The following is a 19,092-nucleotide window of genomic DNA, read 5'->3' as shown; positions in this document are numbered from 1 at the left end:
AAAACATCACCATGTTGTACACCTAAGAAATCAAAAAACTATTTATAGAAATAATTTCCTGTTGAATAAGCCATGTTTATATTTATAATCAACAAGGTATTATAGATAATAAGTCTGTGTAAAGCATCTAACAGTTGGATCAACCCTTAATATGTTGCTTTATATCCATTTATAACTGGTTTTCAATGTGTTTTTTCATTAGCATTGTTCTTTTCTAAGAACTACCTTATACAGCAACACGTATATACCTATACACTGCACTGTACATACTACTGTATAAAACCACATGGAGACTGAAATGGTGACCTTGTTATTTAAATTCCTGATATTAAGCTACACTGGCTACTTTAAAACTCTTCTGTATCTACACAGCCAAAATAAAAACAAATTAACATATACAGCTACAGACAGTAAATTTTAAAAGTGGCCATATTCCATTTTCTTCAGGTTGAAATGAAAGATTTGAACATGTCAAAGACTGTTGTTACAGGCAGTCAGTTAAAATATAAATATTTGTAAAAAAAATGGTTAACTTACTGGATGCTTCAGGGTGCAGAGTTCATAAAGCACACAACCTAGAGACCAGACATCTCTGTGTAAAAAAAAAAAAGATTTTTTTAGTCTGCAAAAAAAACAAAAGCAAAACTTTACTTTCAAACCTCACAAGACATTTCACATATTTTCAGGTTTTGAACATAAAATATTTCACAATTTGGTTGCATTGAATATTCATTTTATATAATTGTTGATCTGAATATACATATTCCAATATAGGGTCACTGAAGCTGGAGGCTATCATAATAACATGAAACAAAAAGCAAACACTACCAATCCATCACTGAGCACACACACACATATTCCCACACTCACTCACGCCTCCAGGCCTTTGACATGTGAGAGGAAAACCAGATTTGGGAACATCATTCAAACTGTACATAGTTTTTAAAATTAAAGTGTAAGTGTCTTTTTTGTGCTTGTTTTTGAAAACAATGAAAATATTAGCGTACTAATGTGAAAAACATGACCTACGTTTTATTATTGTATGGCTTACTCTCACAGATTTCAGGAGAAAGATAATATGGTGTACCCACACAGGTTCTGGCTAGTTCCATGGTGCTTTTAGAAATGAAAGAAACATAAAAATACATTATTCAATAAAACAAAGAGGCTATTGCTTACAATAACAAAAACATTATACAGTATACAGAAACAAAGAAAGAGAAACAGCCAACTGAGAAGATGCAAAGTTAGTGTGAGAATTACATTAAACTAAACATTATTTATTTCAGAAGGGTTATAGTGTTGAATGTAACAGGTGTCCAGTTCAAAGATTAATTTTACTACAGTTGGGCTAGCATATATCTTAAGCAGTTTATACATTAATGAAATACATGCTATGTAACTGGATGTACAGTGTATATCTGTAATAAACTAGTCAGTCACTATCTCAACTTTAATCTGATGTGTCATCTTGTAGTTATTTCAAAGAACTTGTTCTTACTTGTTCAACATTCTTGCTATTCCAAAATCCCCAAGTTTAACTTTACTGCCATTGTTGGCTAGAAAAATATTCTGAAAAAGAAAAAAAAACTAAAATGTAATCAGTGCAAAACTTCAGAAATGATGTTACATGTTGATTTTCTGTGCATATGTATTTCAGAGTTGAAAGATATATTATTAATGTACTGTATATTTGACAACTCAATATATAATGCAACTTGCTATATCAGAATGCATTACAACTATTTACAGCTATATATTTTTACAATTTGACCACAGGCAAGTTAAGTGACTTTCTCAGGGTCACATAGTAACTAGACAGTGGAAACTGAGCCAACAGCCTCAAGATTTATAGCCACCTATCTTAGTCACTAGGTCACACTACTTAGGATTTTCAGATGTATAGATGTGATATATGATAAAATACACATTTCAATACTGCCCTGCCCTTCCAAATGAAAGATAATCAGAAAATATGATGTTTCAAACTGGTGTTTTCATCATAATAACTATAAAGAGGAAAAAGAAAGAGTGTTAGGAAAAAAGACTTTATTATTTAAATACAGTGCAATATTTATTTTAATTAAGCCTCTAAAACTTAGAAAATTGTCATGCTACCAATGACACATTTTAAGTATACAAGCTTTAATCTGCATTCAGATCCATGCACCAATTTCTTAACCCACTTTTCTAGGAGAGAGTGACAAGGAAGCCGGAGCCTATCCCAGCAAACATCAGGCACAAGACAGGAACAATTCCTGGAGAGAGCACCGGTCCATTGTAGGGTGAGCAAAGTTTAACAATACCAGTTCACCTAACCAGTATGTCTTCAGACTGTGGGAAGAAATTGAAGCTCCCAGAGGAAACCCACATGGACATAGTGAGAACATGCAAACTACATGTATGGAGCACCCGGGATGTGAACCCCAGTCACCTCGTAGCGAGAATTTTAGATAGTCCTAATAGTGAATAGAACAGTTATTTTAGGATGGTTATTTTAAAAGCTGATCATTACTTTTTTGAGAAAGTTCAGATTTTAGCTATATGAAAGGTCTCTCTGAATTTTTAAACATACAGATGAAATATTCAATACTTTTTTATTATTAAAATAGAAGAAATATTTATAGAAGCAATCTGCTGCATTAAGGATGACAGGAGCACTCACAAGCAAGTATCATAAATCCTGTAGTCTGAATCCTAGTGAAAACATAACAAAACTAAGCACTATTAAATAATTATTTCTTTGTAGTTATTTTTCACTTTATTAATCCAAATATTTACAGTATATAGTAGTCTGCTGTATTAGTTAAGTGTGCTCCAAGTGTTTCATCATAACTCTGTGATGGAATGGCACCCTGTTCAAGTCTGACCATGGCCTTTGCCAGAAACTACTGGAATAGTTTCAGGGCCCACACAACCATGAACTGGATTAAGCAACATGTGAATTAAAATGTGGGTTGAGTTATTTACATACCATATATTTAGTATGTAATATACTTATAGTATATTAAACACAAAGTTAACTTAAAATAGCACTACTACCCTAAAGCAAAATGGGAGGACACTGAGTTATTAAAAGGTTAATAAAGTAATTATGCTTATTTGACAGAAATAAAGAGACTTCTCTACTTGAAACTGAGAGGGATGATTCTTCTACACCTGGCACCCTGACTCCCAGGCAGACTAAACCTGAACTTTCTTATCTGTCTGCCTATATATCATCAACTTTCTTTGAGTGCCTAAAGCTCATTGTTCCTTGCCTGGGAGTATTTCAAATTAAGTAAAAATTTCCAGAAAGTTTGAGAAATTAGCATGAATAATATTAATGGAATAATGACAATTTATATATGGAAGTATGTGGATTTAGTTTGTTCTTCATATCAATGATTTTCTTACTTTCACTTTTAATAAACTTTCATCTAGCTCTGTGGAATGAAATATTTTGCTTTGCAGCTCTTAAAAAACAATGAATGTCTCAGTTTTCTTTGACAATAGCCATACTAAAGGAGCCTAAGAATATTAGAAGGTCATGTGCTGCATGATGTTTTTTCAAAAGCATTTTTAACAAATTGTATTTCTTATTTACAATCAGCACATCAAGTTGAACTCTGAATGAGAACAAATATCACCAAGATTTATTTCCAGAAAATAAAAAAACAAGCAGATGATCATAAAACAGACAGATAAATAACAGCTACAGGCAAAAAATAATAAGGTAATGCACAGAAGATAATACTTTGTTAATCCAAAAAAATCTAAAAGCCATACTCATAAATCTCTAAATCTATTAACTCAAAATAACTAGAACTAGAACATCTTGTATTTAACTACACCATAAGGATCATGCTCCCACTCAAACATACTCCATTACATGACTAAAACATACTGTACTTAGCAAAACTGAACAATACAGATAAATAGGCAGAGTTAGGTGCACATGTCTTGTAAAGAGAGTACACCAGAGATTATAGGCTACGTCAAACTTGACAGTAAGTACATTGCTATAAGGCTGAAGAAAGAAAGCAAAGTTCTGGTAGTAGCAGTGGTAGTAGCAAAATTGTCATATGTAGTAAAGGAATTATCAAAAGAGTTTATGAGGAATACACCAGAGAACCTGTTGAAACAGAGGTCCTGAATGCTGGTCAGTAGAGTGGTTTCTTCATTACTGTCAACAGTCAGTACTAGAAGTGGCCAGAAATTGTCAGCAATAACCTCAGTGGAGTGCATGTGCATTCATGCCTGACAGCAATTCGGCAGCAGACATGGAATCTACCACCTTACAGTTTCCATTACAGCTCTTTGGCCCCGGTTATGTCACCAGCTAAGTAATAGTAGAGGACCTGGATGATCTGCTAGCATCTTTGTAACTTATAGCACTGTATACTATTTAATGCATTATTTCCATATCTTCAATTTAAATGTCTTCTCGTCTAGTGAAAATGGGCCAGTAGGTTTAAGTACCACTAATGGATCCCTGTACTATCCTGAGAAAACCATTAAACTCTTCTGCTCTCAAAAACTTCTCAATGATTATAATAAGATGCCTTAGACAAGATTCAGCAAAGGTGATGTTAAAAATTAAATTACAATTAAAAACTGTTGAGTATAACAGGAAATGGTTCTGAATACTATATGTACTTATGCCTAGAATTAAAAAAAATAATTTAAAGCTTTTAATCACTATACCTGTATTTTTACAAATAATCTGGCTTACTTTCTAAACAACAAGTTGAAAGTGGTGCCATTATTTTTTTTTGCAAGTTATCAGAATAAAGTTATTTAGCCTCTACCTGGGACTTGATGTCTCTGTGCAGAACCTTTCTGTCATGAATATGCTTCAGGCCCAAGCAAATTTGTACAAACCAGTCCAGAATCTGAGGAGACAAAGTTGTTCTTAGTGATCTTTGAAATGAATGAAATCTGTCTGGTAAAAGCCTTACAAGACAAGGGTTTTTTTCAGCTATACAGGTAAGTCTAAATAATGCTTACAAATGAGCACCTTAGAATTCTCTAAGGATTTGTATACCAATACTGTCTGATGTGTGGCTGAAAAATGACTAAATAAAGCTGTTGAATGTGATCTTACTATATTTGTTTTTTTATCTTACTGTATTTTTCACTTACATACCTATTCACTTGTCTTTGGGCATAGGGCAATTGTTACATTCTGATATCCATCCATCCATCCATTTTCCAACCCGCTGAATCCAAACACAGGGTCATGGGAGTCTGCTGGAGCCAATGCCAGCCAACACAGGGCGCAAGGCAGGAACCAATCCTGGGCAGGGTGCCAACCCACCGCAGGACACACACACACACACGCACACACACACCAAGCACACACTAGGGCCAATTTAGAATTGCCAATCCACCTAACATGCATGTCTTTGGACTGTGGGAGTAAACCAGGAGGAAACCCACACAGACACGGGGAGAACATGAAAACTCCACGCAGGGAGGACCTGGGAAGCGAACCCGGGTCTCCTTACTGCAAGGCAGCAGCGCTACCCACTGCGCCACCGTGCCGCTCCATTCTGATATCTTTAACTGCAAATAGTGTTATATTTTACTTCAGGGTCATGTTTCACAGAGAATGTGATCCTCTGTTTTTGGATTATTGTAATATGATCCCTTTAGCCTTGCATCTCTGCCGATAGAGTTAGGTGAAATTTACCCTTGGAAGCAAGATGGTTTTTGAAATTAAGAGATTCATTAAATATACCATGTTTTTCTTATATCATTTCATTTAAATTTACTATAGTTTTAGAAAAATCAAGTATTTTCAGCAAATACGCCTCCAGTACTTCATTTTACATTAAACATTTTGAATATATAGTTCAAAAAGAAAAGGAATAGTACTGCATTAATTGCAAATTTACTGTAAATCTATGCTAATTAGGAATCCAAAGCAGTGCTGTCACATCCCCTTAAATTATGGTCTAACAGAATACAGAAATTTCTGTCTGAAGCTACCCCATCCAAGCTGCCCCTATTTTGATTTCTACTTTTAGATTTTCCAATCACTTCTCTTGTACATTTAACTGATTCTTCTGCATTACCTGTTCCTCTGGAAAAAGTGTTCCCCTCTGCATGTTGATTTTCTTCATCAGATCTCCACCATCACAATACTCCATGACAATATACAAGTTCATTCTCTCTAAATAAAAAAAAAAAACTTTGATTTTTTTTCTGAACAAATGAAAAGCTTCTGATTATCATCTCTTAAGCAAATATAATTGGAGTTGCCAAATGGAAGGTCACAAAAGCAAATAACCTCAAATTCAAACAATTACATTGAAACAAAAGTAAAAACTGGAAACTGCTACAATGTTGCTGTCCCAAATCCTGTGATTACCCTCAGTGTCTACAACAGCTACACCTAACTTATAGTTCTACAATTGTATGGCTTAAATTAGTCATCTTTTACGAATTCTGGACAATACAAGAAAGCTGCAGTAAATATTAAGAAAAGAAAAAGCACATATGAAAATAGCTGAACTGAAATTATTTATTTTATTTATTCCATTTTTATATTTTGGTGTTCTTAGGCTTCCCAAAGTTTCATTATAAATTATCACCTAACAGTAGACCATGACAATAACAACAAAAGCAGAACAGAAATGGTAGCAAATGGCAAGATATTTGGGAACACAATCCTGTATCTACCGGTTGCAGGTAAATCTGACAAAAATGACAACTATAGACACTCAATTAAGTCAATTCATTATTTCAGAGAGTGCAAACAAATCAAATGACCAATAGGAGAGATTTTTACCACAAGCTAACAAACTGCCCTTTTGCCAAAACTTGAAATGTGTAGCCAAGGCACTGTTGAAAGACTAGTAAACACCTTACTTGAAAAAAATAGGAATTATTTACTTTTGGTTAAACCGTCTGTATAAATTGCCACCAGGACTTTGTCACATTGTCACAGATTACAAACCCCACCTTGCTGGGGAGATTACAAATACTGTAATTCAGTCTGCTTTCCTGGCTGCAAACACAGCAAAAGCAAGCTGAAAAAGAAGCAGTATCCAAATGTATCACTGAGAAAGCTGGCAAAGTTCAAATATCAACATAACAAATATCAGTAGAAAATAGTGAAGCAAATGAAAGGGTAAGATAGATCAAAAACTTGATTGTGTTGTACTTACTTTTATACAGAACATAATGTTAACAAAGAGGTGTGGGCTTACTGCATTGAAGATGCAGAAGATTATCCTGGATCTCCGTGATGACAGTCACTACCTGTGTATGCAATTTATTTGCAGCATTTCTTTGATCCTAATATTATTCGGGTTTAATTAACAACTATAAACACATGGATCTCTGGTCCTCACAGGATCAAAGTTTCAGGTCCAATACTCTGCAAATAACAGCAGATTGCTGCACTGCTGGCACTTGAAGCTTAGTGGATGCCAGAGCTGTCATTCTTTTTTTTCACAATTCGTATTCAACTTCTGCAATTTGCTTCAGGCTCAGCAGATGTTGCTGCTCTTTTTTGTTTCTGCCATGTTACCTTCTTGATTAGTTTCCCTATGAAACTTGCCATAGGAAAGACACAAACACTGATAACTTTGTGTAGGTTACCTGTAGCCACATTTGTTTTGCTTCATCGGCGTGTATCATGTCATAAGCTTTTGATTAAGACCAATATTAAGGTTCAAACCCCAGTGATTTGCAAGTAATTGCATAACAGGCAGACACAAACCTTAACATTTGATATATAGAGATTTCCATTTTTATCCTCTGCACTACTACTGCATCTTCACTTCAAACTTGCAGTTCCATATTCGTCAGCAATCCTAGCATCTTCTCTCTATCCAAACTTTCCTCCTCTACTCCTTGCTCCACATCAATTGCAGGCTCTACAAATCATGTAGAAGTCTAACAGATATAAATACTAGCCTGTGTCTCGGATTAGCACGAATACAGGGTGGTCCAGATCTAATTATGCAACTATTCGACTGACAACCGTCTCCCTGCCATTTTGGAATGCAGGGCAGATGCTGCCATCTATCGGCAACAAAAAGAATTTTAAGTGAAATCTCTATGTGCAGGGCAGGTGCTGTGAATTCTCTATGTAATAAACTTAAGTTATAACGTAATGAAAATTGCATAATTAGATCTGGACCACCCTATCCTGCAGTCCTGCAGGAGAACTATGATTCTTAGCGCAAAGAGAGAAGTCGCAAAATCAACCGGAATGTTCAAGTAAATCATAGAAAAAAACCTGATCTAAATCCATTAAGTAGTTCTCTCATTCGCTAGCTAAGCAGAGGTAAGGAATGCCCAGAGGCTGGCGCATGAGTGAGGAGGGCCCTATCCCCCTCCCCTCGGCCTGCTGTGTGTCTCTTGGATTCGCGCATATAGATCGGTACTGCAAGTGAACTTTGATACATAGCACAATGAGGGAAGTCACAAAATCGACCGGAATGTTCAAGCAAATTATACAAAAAAAACAGATCTAAATCAGTTAAGTACTTCTCTTATGAAAAGTGGACAGACAGACAGACAGACATTGGATTTTATACATACAGAGATGTTTTAATGAGCCTTATTGGCCATTTAATTTTCCATTGGGATTATTAAAGCTGGACGTTCTGGTTTCCTCCTACTGTCCAAAGGCATGTGGGTTAGGTGAAATGGTAATGCTAAATTGGCCTGTATGTGTGTTTCCCTGAGATGAACTGGCGCCCTATCCATGGTTTGTTCCTGCCATGCACCATGTGTTCAGTGGAATAGGCTCCTGCACAACCCTCACCTGGACTAAATGGGTTAGAAAATGACATGAAATGATATTTAGTGAAAATCTCACTCTTTGTGATCCCATGCACATATTGAGAATAAAGAAGTTGTTAATTTGTCATATGCACATATGGCATATACTGCATTTATGCAATGTCTTTCTCAAGTCACTGATGCTACTAAAAGGGAGCTGTATAAAATGCAGCTAATTAATGATTACTGTTAACTCAACAGTCTGCAAATGTAATTTACTTAAAACAACATACCAGTAGATGTCATTCATTTCTTTCAAAAAATATTTCTACTGAACACTTACCTTCAAAAGAATTTATAAATGTAACAATGTTTGGATGCTTCATTCTAGAAAGAAGGGTCACTTCCTTGCGAGAAGCTTCCTTCTCTTTAGCTGGCATCTAAAAAATTAAAACATAAAAAAATTTTGGTTAATTTAAGCAACATGTCTGAAACTACTATGGTGTTGTTTCCGGCCTTGTGCCTAGTGCTGCCAGGACTGGTTTCAACACCTACACAAACTGAATTGCACTTGTCAGGTCTACAAATCTTATGTTATGATATAATGACCTTTCCAGCGGAACAGTCCACAGCAGAGGTTTAAGACATGTGACTAATATCAGAAATACATTCTTATTTTAGAAATTCCAGTGTTGTACCTGTAATGTAATATTTACATCAAGCATTTACAGTCTGATTCCTTAGTTGGTAGCTACAACTACCAGAACAGCCTTTTTGACAGTACACATTAAACTAGAACATTAACAAAACAAGACATTATGAACAGTATTCTTAATATAGCTTTTCACAAGAAGGTTACAAAATCAAAACATATTATGTAGATATTTTTCTATGAATAGATTGCACTTGATGGTTTGAACTGTACCAATTCTAAATGAGATACAAAGCTATTACAAGAAACATTCATTCATACATAAACATTTGGTTATAAGACTCCAGCTTAGAGTCACTAATTAACCCAAACTGCACCTCTTTTAAATCCAAAAAGAAACCTTTGTACCTGAGGTAAACACATACAGGCACTGGAAAAATGTGCAGACTCCATAAAGGCAGTTCAGGTCAGGTTCCTGGAGCTGTTACACAGCAGCACTAAGTTTGTATCCACAATGTCACCCTTTCAGCAAAAGTTATGTTATTTAAAAAAGAATTATTGTGGAGTTCATTTTAGGAGTAAAATTTAAATAGGATTACTGATTTTTTTTCAGTGGTCTCAGTATTTTACATACGACTCCAGTTACATAATGTTATTCTGTAATATGTACTATAGTTTATAGGTACTGTATATTTCCTATGAAGGAACGACACATTCCTTGTACATTAAGTTCCTATAGTGATTATGTTGCAATTGCTGTGAAAAATGTCTTATCATGGCTAATTATACCATTCATTTGAGAAGATAACAAGAAAAGCCACACAAACTTTAACTAAGACTTCAAAACTAATCTGCAGCATATTAGTGATTGAGCAGAAGAATCAGACAGCAAAAATGAAATATCTCTTGTTATACATTATTAAACCTCTCATCAAACTATTAGCTTCAAATATGCATTAAACTATAATGTAACTGTAAAAATCTGTGGTACAATTGACAGAGGGCGGCACGGTGGCACAGTGGGTAGCGCTGCTGCCTCGCAGTTAGGAGACCTGGGTTCGCTTCCTGGGTCCTCCCTGCGTGGAGTTTGCATGTTCTCCCTGTGTCTGCGTGGGTTTCCTCCGGGTGCTCCGGTTTCCTCCCACAGTCCAAAGACATGCAGGTTAGGTGCATTGGTGATTCCAAATTGGCCCTGGTGTATGCTTGGTGTGTGGGTGTGTGTGTGTGTGTGTGTCCTGCAGTGGGTTGGCGCCTTCCCCGGGACTGGTTCCTGCCTTGCGCCCTGTGTTGGCTAGGATTGGCTCCAGCAGACCCCTGTGACCCTGTGTTCGGATTCAGCGGGTTGGATAATGGATGGATGGACAATTGACAGAAGTCCTTGGGCACCAGAGAGGCATAGGAGAGTGGAAAATCTTAGCAAGGGACAGAAAAAAAGAAAAGCCACAACGACAAATTTTTTGTATGCTTACGCATTGAGCAGATGGGATGGCTATGAAATAGCAAGCTCTTGATGTACTTTAAGCATATCAGAAGTAACCCTGCTAATTGCACTAGACAGGCAGTATGATGTTTAAACTTCTCCAATACAAAAGATGACAGCAGAGAACAACCACAGCAGTTGATGGAGCTCTGTTATCCAAGAGAGAGAGAGAAAAGGCAACCCAAATAGTAGCGGTAGAGGTCACCAGCAGTGGATAAAGGGTGCTTTAACCTTGGGGTCCAATAGTTTAACGGAGACAGTCCTAATTCCAGAAATGGTTCAAAACCTAGGACAAGAATCTGTAGAAATAATAAGAGACGGGATAGACATATGGGAAGTGGGAAGAGTGTATCTGTAGTACATGGGAGCTGGAAAAGTGGGGAAGTAATTTCCACTTATTTATAGAAGAACAACTCTGTTTAGCAATGCTATATTGTTCTTGACTTTTAATCATTCCTCATTGTTGTTAGGTTTAATAAAGCCATAATTTGGATTTCTTTGCCGCTTGTTTCAGGAAGAAAAAATACTTAAAGGTGTTTTCCTATGATAGATGGTAAAACACAGCTCAATTTTTTAAAGTTTTTTTTTGGGGTAAACAATGTCTTATGTTGCTTGAATTTTACACCATAATACAATGTTCATATTCTTAATTTAGCCACATGCTGGCATAATCAGCCACAACAAGGATTGAGCCATCACAGGTTTTTCAGCTTTTAAGACAATTCAATATAGTTTATGAGAGAACACAATGGGCTGCAGGATTCTTTATGGTCATTCTCTAAATCAAAGAAACATTTGTAAATGAGCACACTGATCAGGCAAACTCAGAGTTTCACTGCTTCTGTATTCATACTTTAATTTGACATGATGCTTAAAAAAGTCATGGTTAAAGTTACATGTTACTCCAGATGGATGCAGTTATTCTCCAGCTGACTCACTGGCACAAAATTTTGCACTGAACAGAGTTGACACCATGTGACACTGAGCACCCACATTGCTAAAGCTATTAAGTGACCTCATAGCTGGTGCAACAACAAAAAAGTGGCATATAATCATATTGTCCAGAACATCTGTCTATACATTTGTATATTCACTCAGTTTACTACAAGACCGCAGAAAGACACAGCCTTCCAGCTAATACTGGAGCAAGGAGCGACCCTGCTTGGAATGCCACTCCATTCCAAAGCACATTCACATACAAAACCCACACTCACTCATCTCAGGTCCATTTACAGGTGTCAAAAAACTTTAAATAGAAGTGTGCCTCAGCAACGTGTAGGGAAAGCACAGTACACTAAGAAAATGCACATGCATAAAATGAGCATATGTAAACTCCACAAAAACAGCAGCCAAGTTAAGAAAGAAGCATAGGCTTCTGGGGTTCTAAAGTAACAGCACTGAAACTCTGTGCCACCTTGTCATTCTTCACCAGAAGATAGGCTGATTAAATCAAGTTGTAATCAAAATACAAACTGAGATTACAGTTTATTATTTGCATAAACTCAAACGTTCACAATAAGAAGCCTAATTAAAATGTACCTATAAGGTTCTAGAGTATCCCCATGTTAAGTTTCCCATTGCAGAGCCATACTTGTTATCTTTCATTAAGCCCTAGGCGTCCCGTCACCCACCCATTTTCTGAACCAACTTATACAGCATCATGGTGATAAGCACTGGATCAGACAAACAACGTATATGTTTATATCACTAGCAATTTGTATGTCAGCAGCATAAGAAATTGCAAGATATGCTATAGCTTAAGATCCCTGTCATGTAAAATCTTTTAAATCAGGTTTTAAAATGGTTGGACAAAATACATTAGGATCCTATTAAATTAAAATTCAGGCTAAGAACTGGTCAGTTCATGAATGTCAATCTATTTTCAAAACCCCTTTCCTTGTTGATGTTTCAGAGCATCCTTCAATTTAATAAATAAAAAAAGAATATATTTACCTATCCCTGAAACAAGGAAAACAAAAAATGGCTAATTTAGTATTTAGATGTACAATATTTGTCTAAGTAATTCTCCAGAATTATACAATAAGAAGTCAAGCAAAATGACACCTTTTATTGGATAACTGAACATATTACAATACGTAAGCTTTCATGGTAGCTCAGGCACCTTCTTCAGGCATCAAGACTACAACTTGCCTGAAGAAGGGGCCTGAGCTGCCTCAAAAGCTTGCATATTGTGATCGGTTCCGTTAGCCAATAAAAGGTGTCATTTTGCTTGACTTCTCGTTGTATCCATAATGGCTAATGTGGTACAATACTACAGACTTATATAAAAAAACTTAATGCATATTTACCTTTGAAAAATTGACTTCCTTAATCACACATTGTTTATTTGTCACCTTTAATTTCACCAAAAATGCCTTCCCAAAGGCTCCTTCACCAATCATTCGAACAACTTCATATTTATCCATTGTTAGCTTTTACTCAGAGATAGCCTAGAATATAGATATAAACAGCAATTAGTGAATGGGCAAAAAAAGAAAAGAAAATTCAGTTAAATTTAATTGTGACTCATGAATTATCATGAATGACACCTTTTAGTGTATTGGCTTCAGTTCAGCTCTGTACCTGCACAAATGTTACTTTGGTCTAAAAATAAGAAAGAGGTTAAATGTATAATTCATTCCTGTATCCACTAAAAGGTTCAGCATTTAAAGTGATGGTTTGTTACATTGATATAGGAGATGAAAATACAAAAATTCAAAGATGCTGCATAGCCATGTTTGCACACTACGGTACTCAGTAAAACCAGCTATCAATTAATTCATTTTCTGAATCTACTATTTCCAGTGCAGTGGTGCAATCCTATCCAAGTAGCATTATTAGCAAATTGTCTTTTGTTATAGTTTTTTGTAATGTAAAATACTCTATGAATGTAAAGTATATTAAAACAGAATTTGAATATGATAAAATTAATGCAAACTACTATTAATAATAATAAAAAATATAGTACTAATATATTTTCAAAGTGTTTTCTTGCATAGAAATAATAATCATCATATTAATAAAAAATAGGTATTCTGAACCTGCTTATTCTACAAAATGGTCACCAGGAGCTAGCAGCACTGGGACCAAACAGAAAGTAAATGTTGTGTGGGATGTCAGTTTATCACAGTTTACATAGCCACACACAGTAATACTGTATAATGTAAGGGTGCCATTTAAATCAAATAAATAAATTATCATTATTATTCTTTATAAGTATCTCACAAATAAAACTAAACTAAACTAAAAAATAACCGTAGTAATGTCTACATTTTTAACAAAACATATATATATTTTTTATTTTTCTGACTATATCCTTTCTTCCACTTAATCTAAATAAAGGTTACAGTAAGCCAGAGCCCCACACTACAGCAGCACGTGCAAGGCAGGAAATCATTCTTGGATAATGTGCCAGGTTCACGTGCACATTTACCAATTTAGTCAACAAACTACAATAATAATAAAAAAGAATAATGCATAACGAGATGACAAACAATGAAAAAGAATATTATAAGCACCTTTCGGTTAACTAGAAGGCAATTTTAACGTGATGTACAGGACAAACTAATTTATTTATTTGTGGTACCTGCTTATTCTAATACACAGTCACATGGCCAAATCTGCCACTAACTCACACACAATTTAATGTCACTTTATACCAACAATAGTATTTCAGGGCCGACTTATTCGATTTTATTCTTTTCATTGTATTATGTAAAGTTAATTTATCTAATGATAAACAAGTTACAGAACTTGATGGAAATGTTTAACCATGTAGACAGATTTTAAAGCGTTGTTGAAATAAAGACAATTTAGCTATACTGGTTGCTATAGCGATGCATAAACAACACACGCGCATAAAGGAGAAACGTACCTTATGAAATCTTCGATAAACTGTCCATCTATATACCTATCAATATTAGAAACGTAATGCTCTAAGTTATATATATAGTTGTCGGTCGTCTGGGTTCTTTGGGTGGAAACGAAAGCCTTAGTTGTCGATTGAGCTTGAAAAGCTCCGTTTACCTTGAGTTTGGCGAACGTCACCCCGAGGGTATGCTGGGAGATGTAGTTCCACGCGTTTTCAGGTGAAGCTCGATAAAGAGTTGATCAGAATACATACAGCGGCGGTCTTCTACTAATTTGGATTTCAAAATGTTCGCACTTTTCTTATTGTCATCTAATTATGTTAACTGCATTGGGTTGACCTTTATTGCACTATGATCCGAATCAATTCGTGGAAAAGGACGAACAAACTAGCAGGACAGTAAGTTCTTTATTTTATTTTATAGTAAATAATAATGTAACGACTGAGGGATTAGAGAAATAAAGCAACGGACCTAGCACTCTGTTAATATTGGCGGGGGTCGGCCCTTAAATGACCATGGATGCCATCACGGTCAACCCCATTACCGCATTCTTCGGCCACTCTGGAATGTTCTGCGGCTCCTAGAGTCCTCGGGGCCTCGCCCTGAACCTAAACATACAGTGCATGCTACACTATAGGTAACAATGTCTACCACAGTTTCCCCAGCACCACGAGCTAATTCAAAGTCAGGATGCCAACCAATGCTCGCTGCTGGCCATGCAAACAGAACGATGGGCTTTACCTGCAGAGGAACGGTCTTCGATAAGTAATCCTCTTAGGTGCTCTGTTTGTCTTCTCCAATCTTAAAAATCCAAGTTGCCAGAGTAGTTCTTCACAGCGGTGCCATTGGGGAACCGTTTTTGTTTCCCAAAAGAACCTTCCATGTCAAGTTCCAGAAAGAACTTTAATTTGTTTAGATAGGCTCCACAGCCTAACAGATTTGTTATTTTGAAAGGAATCTCGATGGATAAATAAATCAGACTCAGTTCAGGTTTTTTTTTTGATCTGTCAGTATCAGACTAGGTAAATTTAAATTAAAGATGGCAGTTTTGTCCACATATCAAAAGTCATATAAGCAATTTCCTATTTCAAACCCAAAGAATTATTTCTAACAGAGTTCTTTGTCAAGCATTCTACAGGAAACCACACAACTCAGTTAAGTTTATTACAGTACCATTATTTTTAAGTGTGGATGAGTGTGTCAGTAGGAAAGAGCGCATTTTATAATTTCAGACTTTCCTTTTGCAAAAAAGAATACAATGTGAGATTTGTGAAAGAATATACCAGTGCTTGATTAAGCAAATGTAACAAACAAGTGCTAATGGTCAATGACATCATGTGTTGAATCAAAGTGATTAACTGAATCAGAAAAAGCTGTCTAGAGGCAATAAAGCTGAGCAAGAATCAATCTCACTGAAGAGGTGAGGTTTAACTTGCAAATCTTACACCATGCCAAAGTAAGCATAGTGACAAGGCACAAGGTGGCCTCTCCCAAATAGAAAGATTGCCGCATACAGGTGTTTCTAGACTGTCCAAGCATACTCTCCTTCAGAATCAAAAAAGAAACAGGCAAGTTGGAGGATCAGAAATGCAGTGATCAGTCACTGAAGTTGTGTGGAGCCAATAAGAAATTAATCAAACTTACTTCCCTTTGAAATTGAAAGATGGCCAACACACTATCAGTTCAGAACCAACAGGTGGAGTTAGCTACATTCTGGAGAAGTCTTATCATAACTAGTGTTCATGGAAGATTTATGACCAAAAAGCTATTCTTCCCAAGGCGGAGCCAAACAACGTTCCTTCTGAGGAAAATACAAATACTGGAGTGCAGAAAAGTAGAAGCAGGTTCTCTGGACTGATGAGTCAAAATGCAAAATTTTGGGCTCTAACAGAAAGTCCGCCAAAGAGCTTGAGAATGGTGCATTTGTCAATTTGTTCACCTAGATTAGTTTGCCATGTATAACCCTAACAGAAGCACATCTTCAGACAATATAGCTCCAAGGATGACCTGTGGTCAGACACTGTGAGTAGTGATTAAAACACTGAGATCACAAGTATAGTTAGCAAAGATATGGTGCTGTTCAGGAGATAGAAATAGAATCACTGTTTCTCTAAACTGAGAATAGGCAGCTGAGGTGGTTTGAACACTTACAGTAGTTTAGGATACCTCCTTGGTACCTCTTTTCCAATATGTACATGACGTGGCCCATTGGGAGAAGATCAAGGGGCAGACCCAGGACATGCTGGAGGAATTGCATGCAAACCTATTATTAGATTGGTAATAGTTCTCATTATTTGGCAAGACAGGAGTTCTTGTGTGTGCTTGGGGGATGATTGTTGTTGTTTGTTATAGTTGTTCCATTTTTCTTGAGTTTTGGAAACTAAGTCTAAAATCTATTTATCTATCATTTGAGTCAGAAGAAATTTCTGAGGATGGAGTGGCCTGGACTGTCCATGCTGCTGCTGTGACCCTTCGTTCAATAAGCAAATTGAAGGTGATAGAAATTAAACTCACAGTCACTTATTGTTTTTTATTATGTATTTCCTGGTTAAATGGAGGGCGGCACGGTGGCGCAGTGGGTAGCGCTGCTGCCTCGCAGTTGGGAGATCTGGGGACCTGGGTTTGATTCCCGGGTCCTCCCTGCGTGGAGTTTGCATGTTCTCCCCGTGTCTGCGTGGGTTTCCTCCGGGCACTCCAGTTTCCTCCCACATTCCAAAGACATGCAGGTTAGGTGGATTGGCGATTCTAAATTGGCCCTAGTGTGTGCTTGGTGTGTGGGTGTGTTTGTGTGTGTCCTGTGGTGGGTTGGCACCCTGCCCAGGATTGTTTCCTGCCTTGTGCCCTGTGTTGGCTGGGATTGGCTCCAGCAGACCCCCGTGACCCTGTGTTCGGATTCAGCGGGTTGGAAAATGGATGGATGGTTAAATGGACTTTTAGATTCAACATGTCAATGTAATCATATTGATTTAGAAAGTCAAACACAAGTTGCTATAGGAGTGTTGAAAAACAAACAGAACATATACAGAATGGGAGAGAGTGTTTGCCTCCTAAACTAGTTTTTAAAAGTTAAACCTAACTGAAGTATTTTAAGATTGTTTTTTCATTATTTCTTTTTTTGCACCTGTCAATTTACATCAATCCATCTATTTTAAGAACTCTGTTTATTCTTCATAGGGAGTCGGCGCCTTTCCCAACAACAATGGGCATGTAGCACACACCAACCATGGATGTAGTACCAGTCCATCGTAAGGGACGCTGTTGTTGTTCTTTACTATAAGGCTTTCAATGTTTTGTTGTTTTTGACGCCTGGAGAACAAGAGCTCTGTCAGTGGCGATCTTTCAGTCTTAGAGCTGCTTTACAAAATGTTTTATGATATTATCCTTCTGTCTTAATTTCTCTCTTTCTTTCTTTCTTTCTGTACATTTTACCTGTGGTATTTCAGAGAATCAGTGCCTTCATTGTTTGATTCTATAAGTCATAAGCTACTCAGACTATCATTAGACACTTGTTTTTCTGTTAGGAATCACTATTAGATACTGTCACTTTTATTTTAGCCACAGCATAAGGATACTGCAGTGATGGAAAGAATGGGTTCTTAAGTACATGCGGTCAAAATGAGGTTCCTGTATAGGATACCTGTGTACATGTTCTCCATAATAGGTCAAGGAGCTCAGCAACAAGTAGGGTCTTGGAGAAGAACTGCTGTGATCCAGATCAAAAGGAAGCAATTTATGTAGTTTAGACATATAATTAGATGAGCCCCAGATGCCTTTCATTAGGGGTGTACCAGGCACAGCCCACCGGGAGAGGACCCAGCGATGAATATGCCAGAGAATTATATCTTATGACTGGCCTAGGAGCCCCTGGGAATTTCCAAAAAGGAGCTGAAAAAAGGTTGTAACTTTTTTTTAAGTTACTATGCTTTTCCTTTCACATCAGAAAGATGTTTCATTTTGCCTGTTTGACCGAGAGACAAAGCAAACAAGGGTGTCAGTGATTCTTTCCCACTAAATTTACCATAACCACTTTCAAAAAAGGCAGTGAACTCATCCAAAATGGTTACAAATCCAAGACAATGTCATAGTTTATTAGACTTACAAGGAGCTGCTCTGTATCTTGTGGATCTTTGTTGTTTTCTTCAATTTTGATGTGATATAGTGAGTTGAATGACATCTTGAAGATTTTCAGACATTAGTGACTTTGAGTCTTCAGGCACAGCTGACAGTATTTAGTCTTAAAGATAATGATGGATGACAACCATGGCAGGATGTCTGCTCTCAACGTAGGAGCCATTATATATATATAGTCAAGTCCATAAGTATTTGGACAGTGACAAAATTTTTATAATTTTGGCTCTGTACACCCTTAT

At 36.6% G+C, this 19,092-nt stretch overlaps 2 protein-coding genes across 2 annotated transcripts in view; one reads left to right on the top strand and one right to left on the bottom strand.

Annotated features, from left to right (window-relative positions):
- The window catches only part of LOC114650206 (serine/threonine-protein kinase Nek5-like), a 78,444-nt gene extending 63,555 nt beyond the window's left edge, over positions 1-14,889 (bottom strand). Inside the window, exons 1-8 of the mRNA XM_028799694.2 lie at positions 14,728-14,889; positions 13,163-13,303; positions 9,065-9,161; positions 6,060-6,157; positions 4,791-4,874; positions 1,502-1,572; positions 1,030-1,116; positions 538-592 (exon numbers count right to left, since the gene is read on the bottom strand). Of these exons, the coding sequence (XP_028655527.1) occupies positions 538-592; positions 1,030-1,116; positions 1,502-1,572; positions 4,791-4,874; positions 6,060-6,157; positions 9,065-9,161; positions 13,163-13,279 (609 nt within the window). The 5' untranslated portion in view covers positions 13,280-13,303; positions 14,728-14,889. The remainder of the gene's footprint in view (positions 1-537; positions 593-1,029; positions 1,117-1,501; positions 1,573-4,790; positions 4,875-6,059; positions 6,158-9,064; positions 9,162-13,162; positions 13,304-14,727) is intronic.
- alg11 (ALG11 alpha-1,2-mannosyltransferase) overlaps positions 1-19,092 on the top strand; it is a 357,044-nt gene that overhangs the window by 80,798 nt on the left and 257,154 nt on the right. The gene's annotated exons all lie outside the window — the stretch shown is intronic.

The sequence above is a fragment of the Erpetoichthys calabaricus genome, chromosome 4, assembly GCF_900747795.2.
Source record: "Erpetoichthys calabaricus chromosome 4, fErpCal1.3, whole genome shotgun sequence".
In the NCBI taxonomy this organism is placed as follows: Eukaryota; Metazoa; Chordata; class Cladistia; order Polypteriformes; family Polypteridae; genus Erpetoichthys; species Erpetoichthys calabaricus.
The sequence above is the reverse complement of the archived record's forward strand: the minus strand, read 5'-3'. Positions and strand labels throughout refer to the sequence as shown.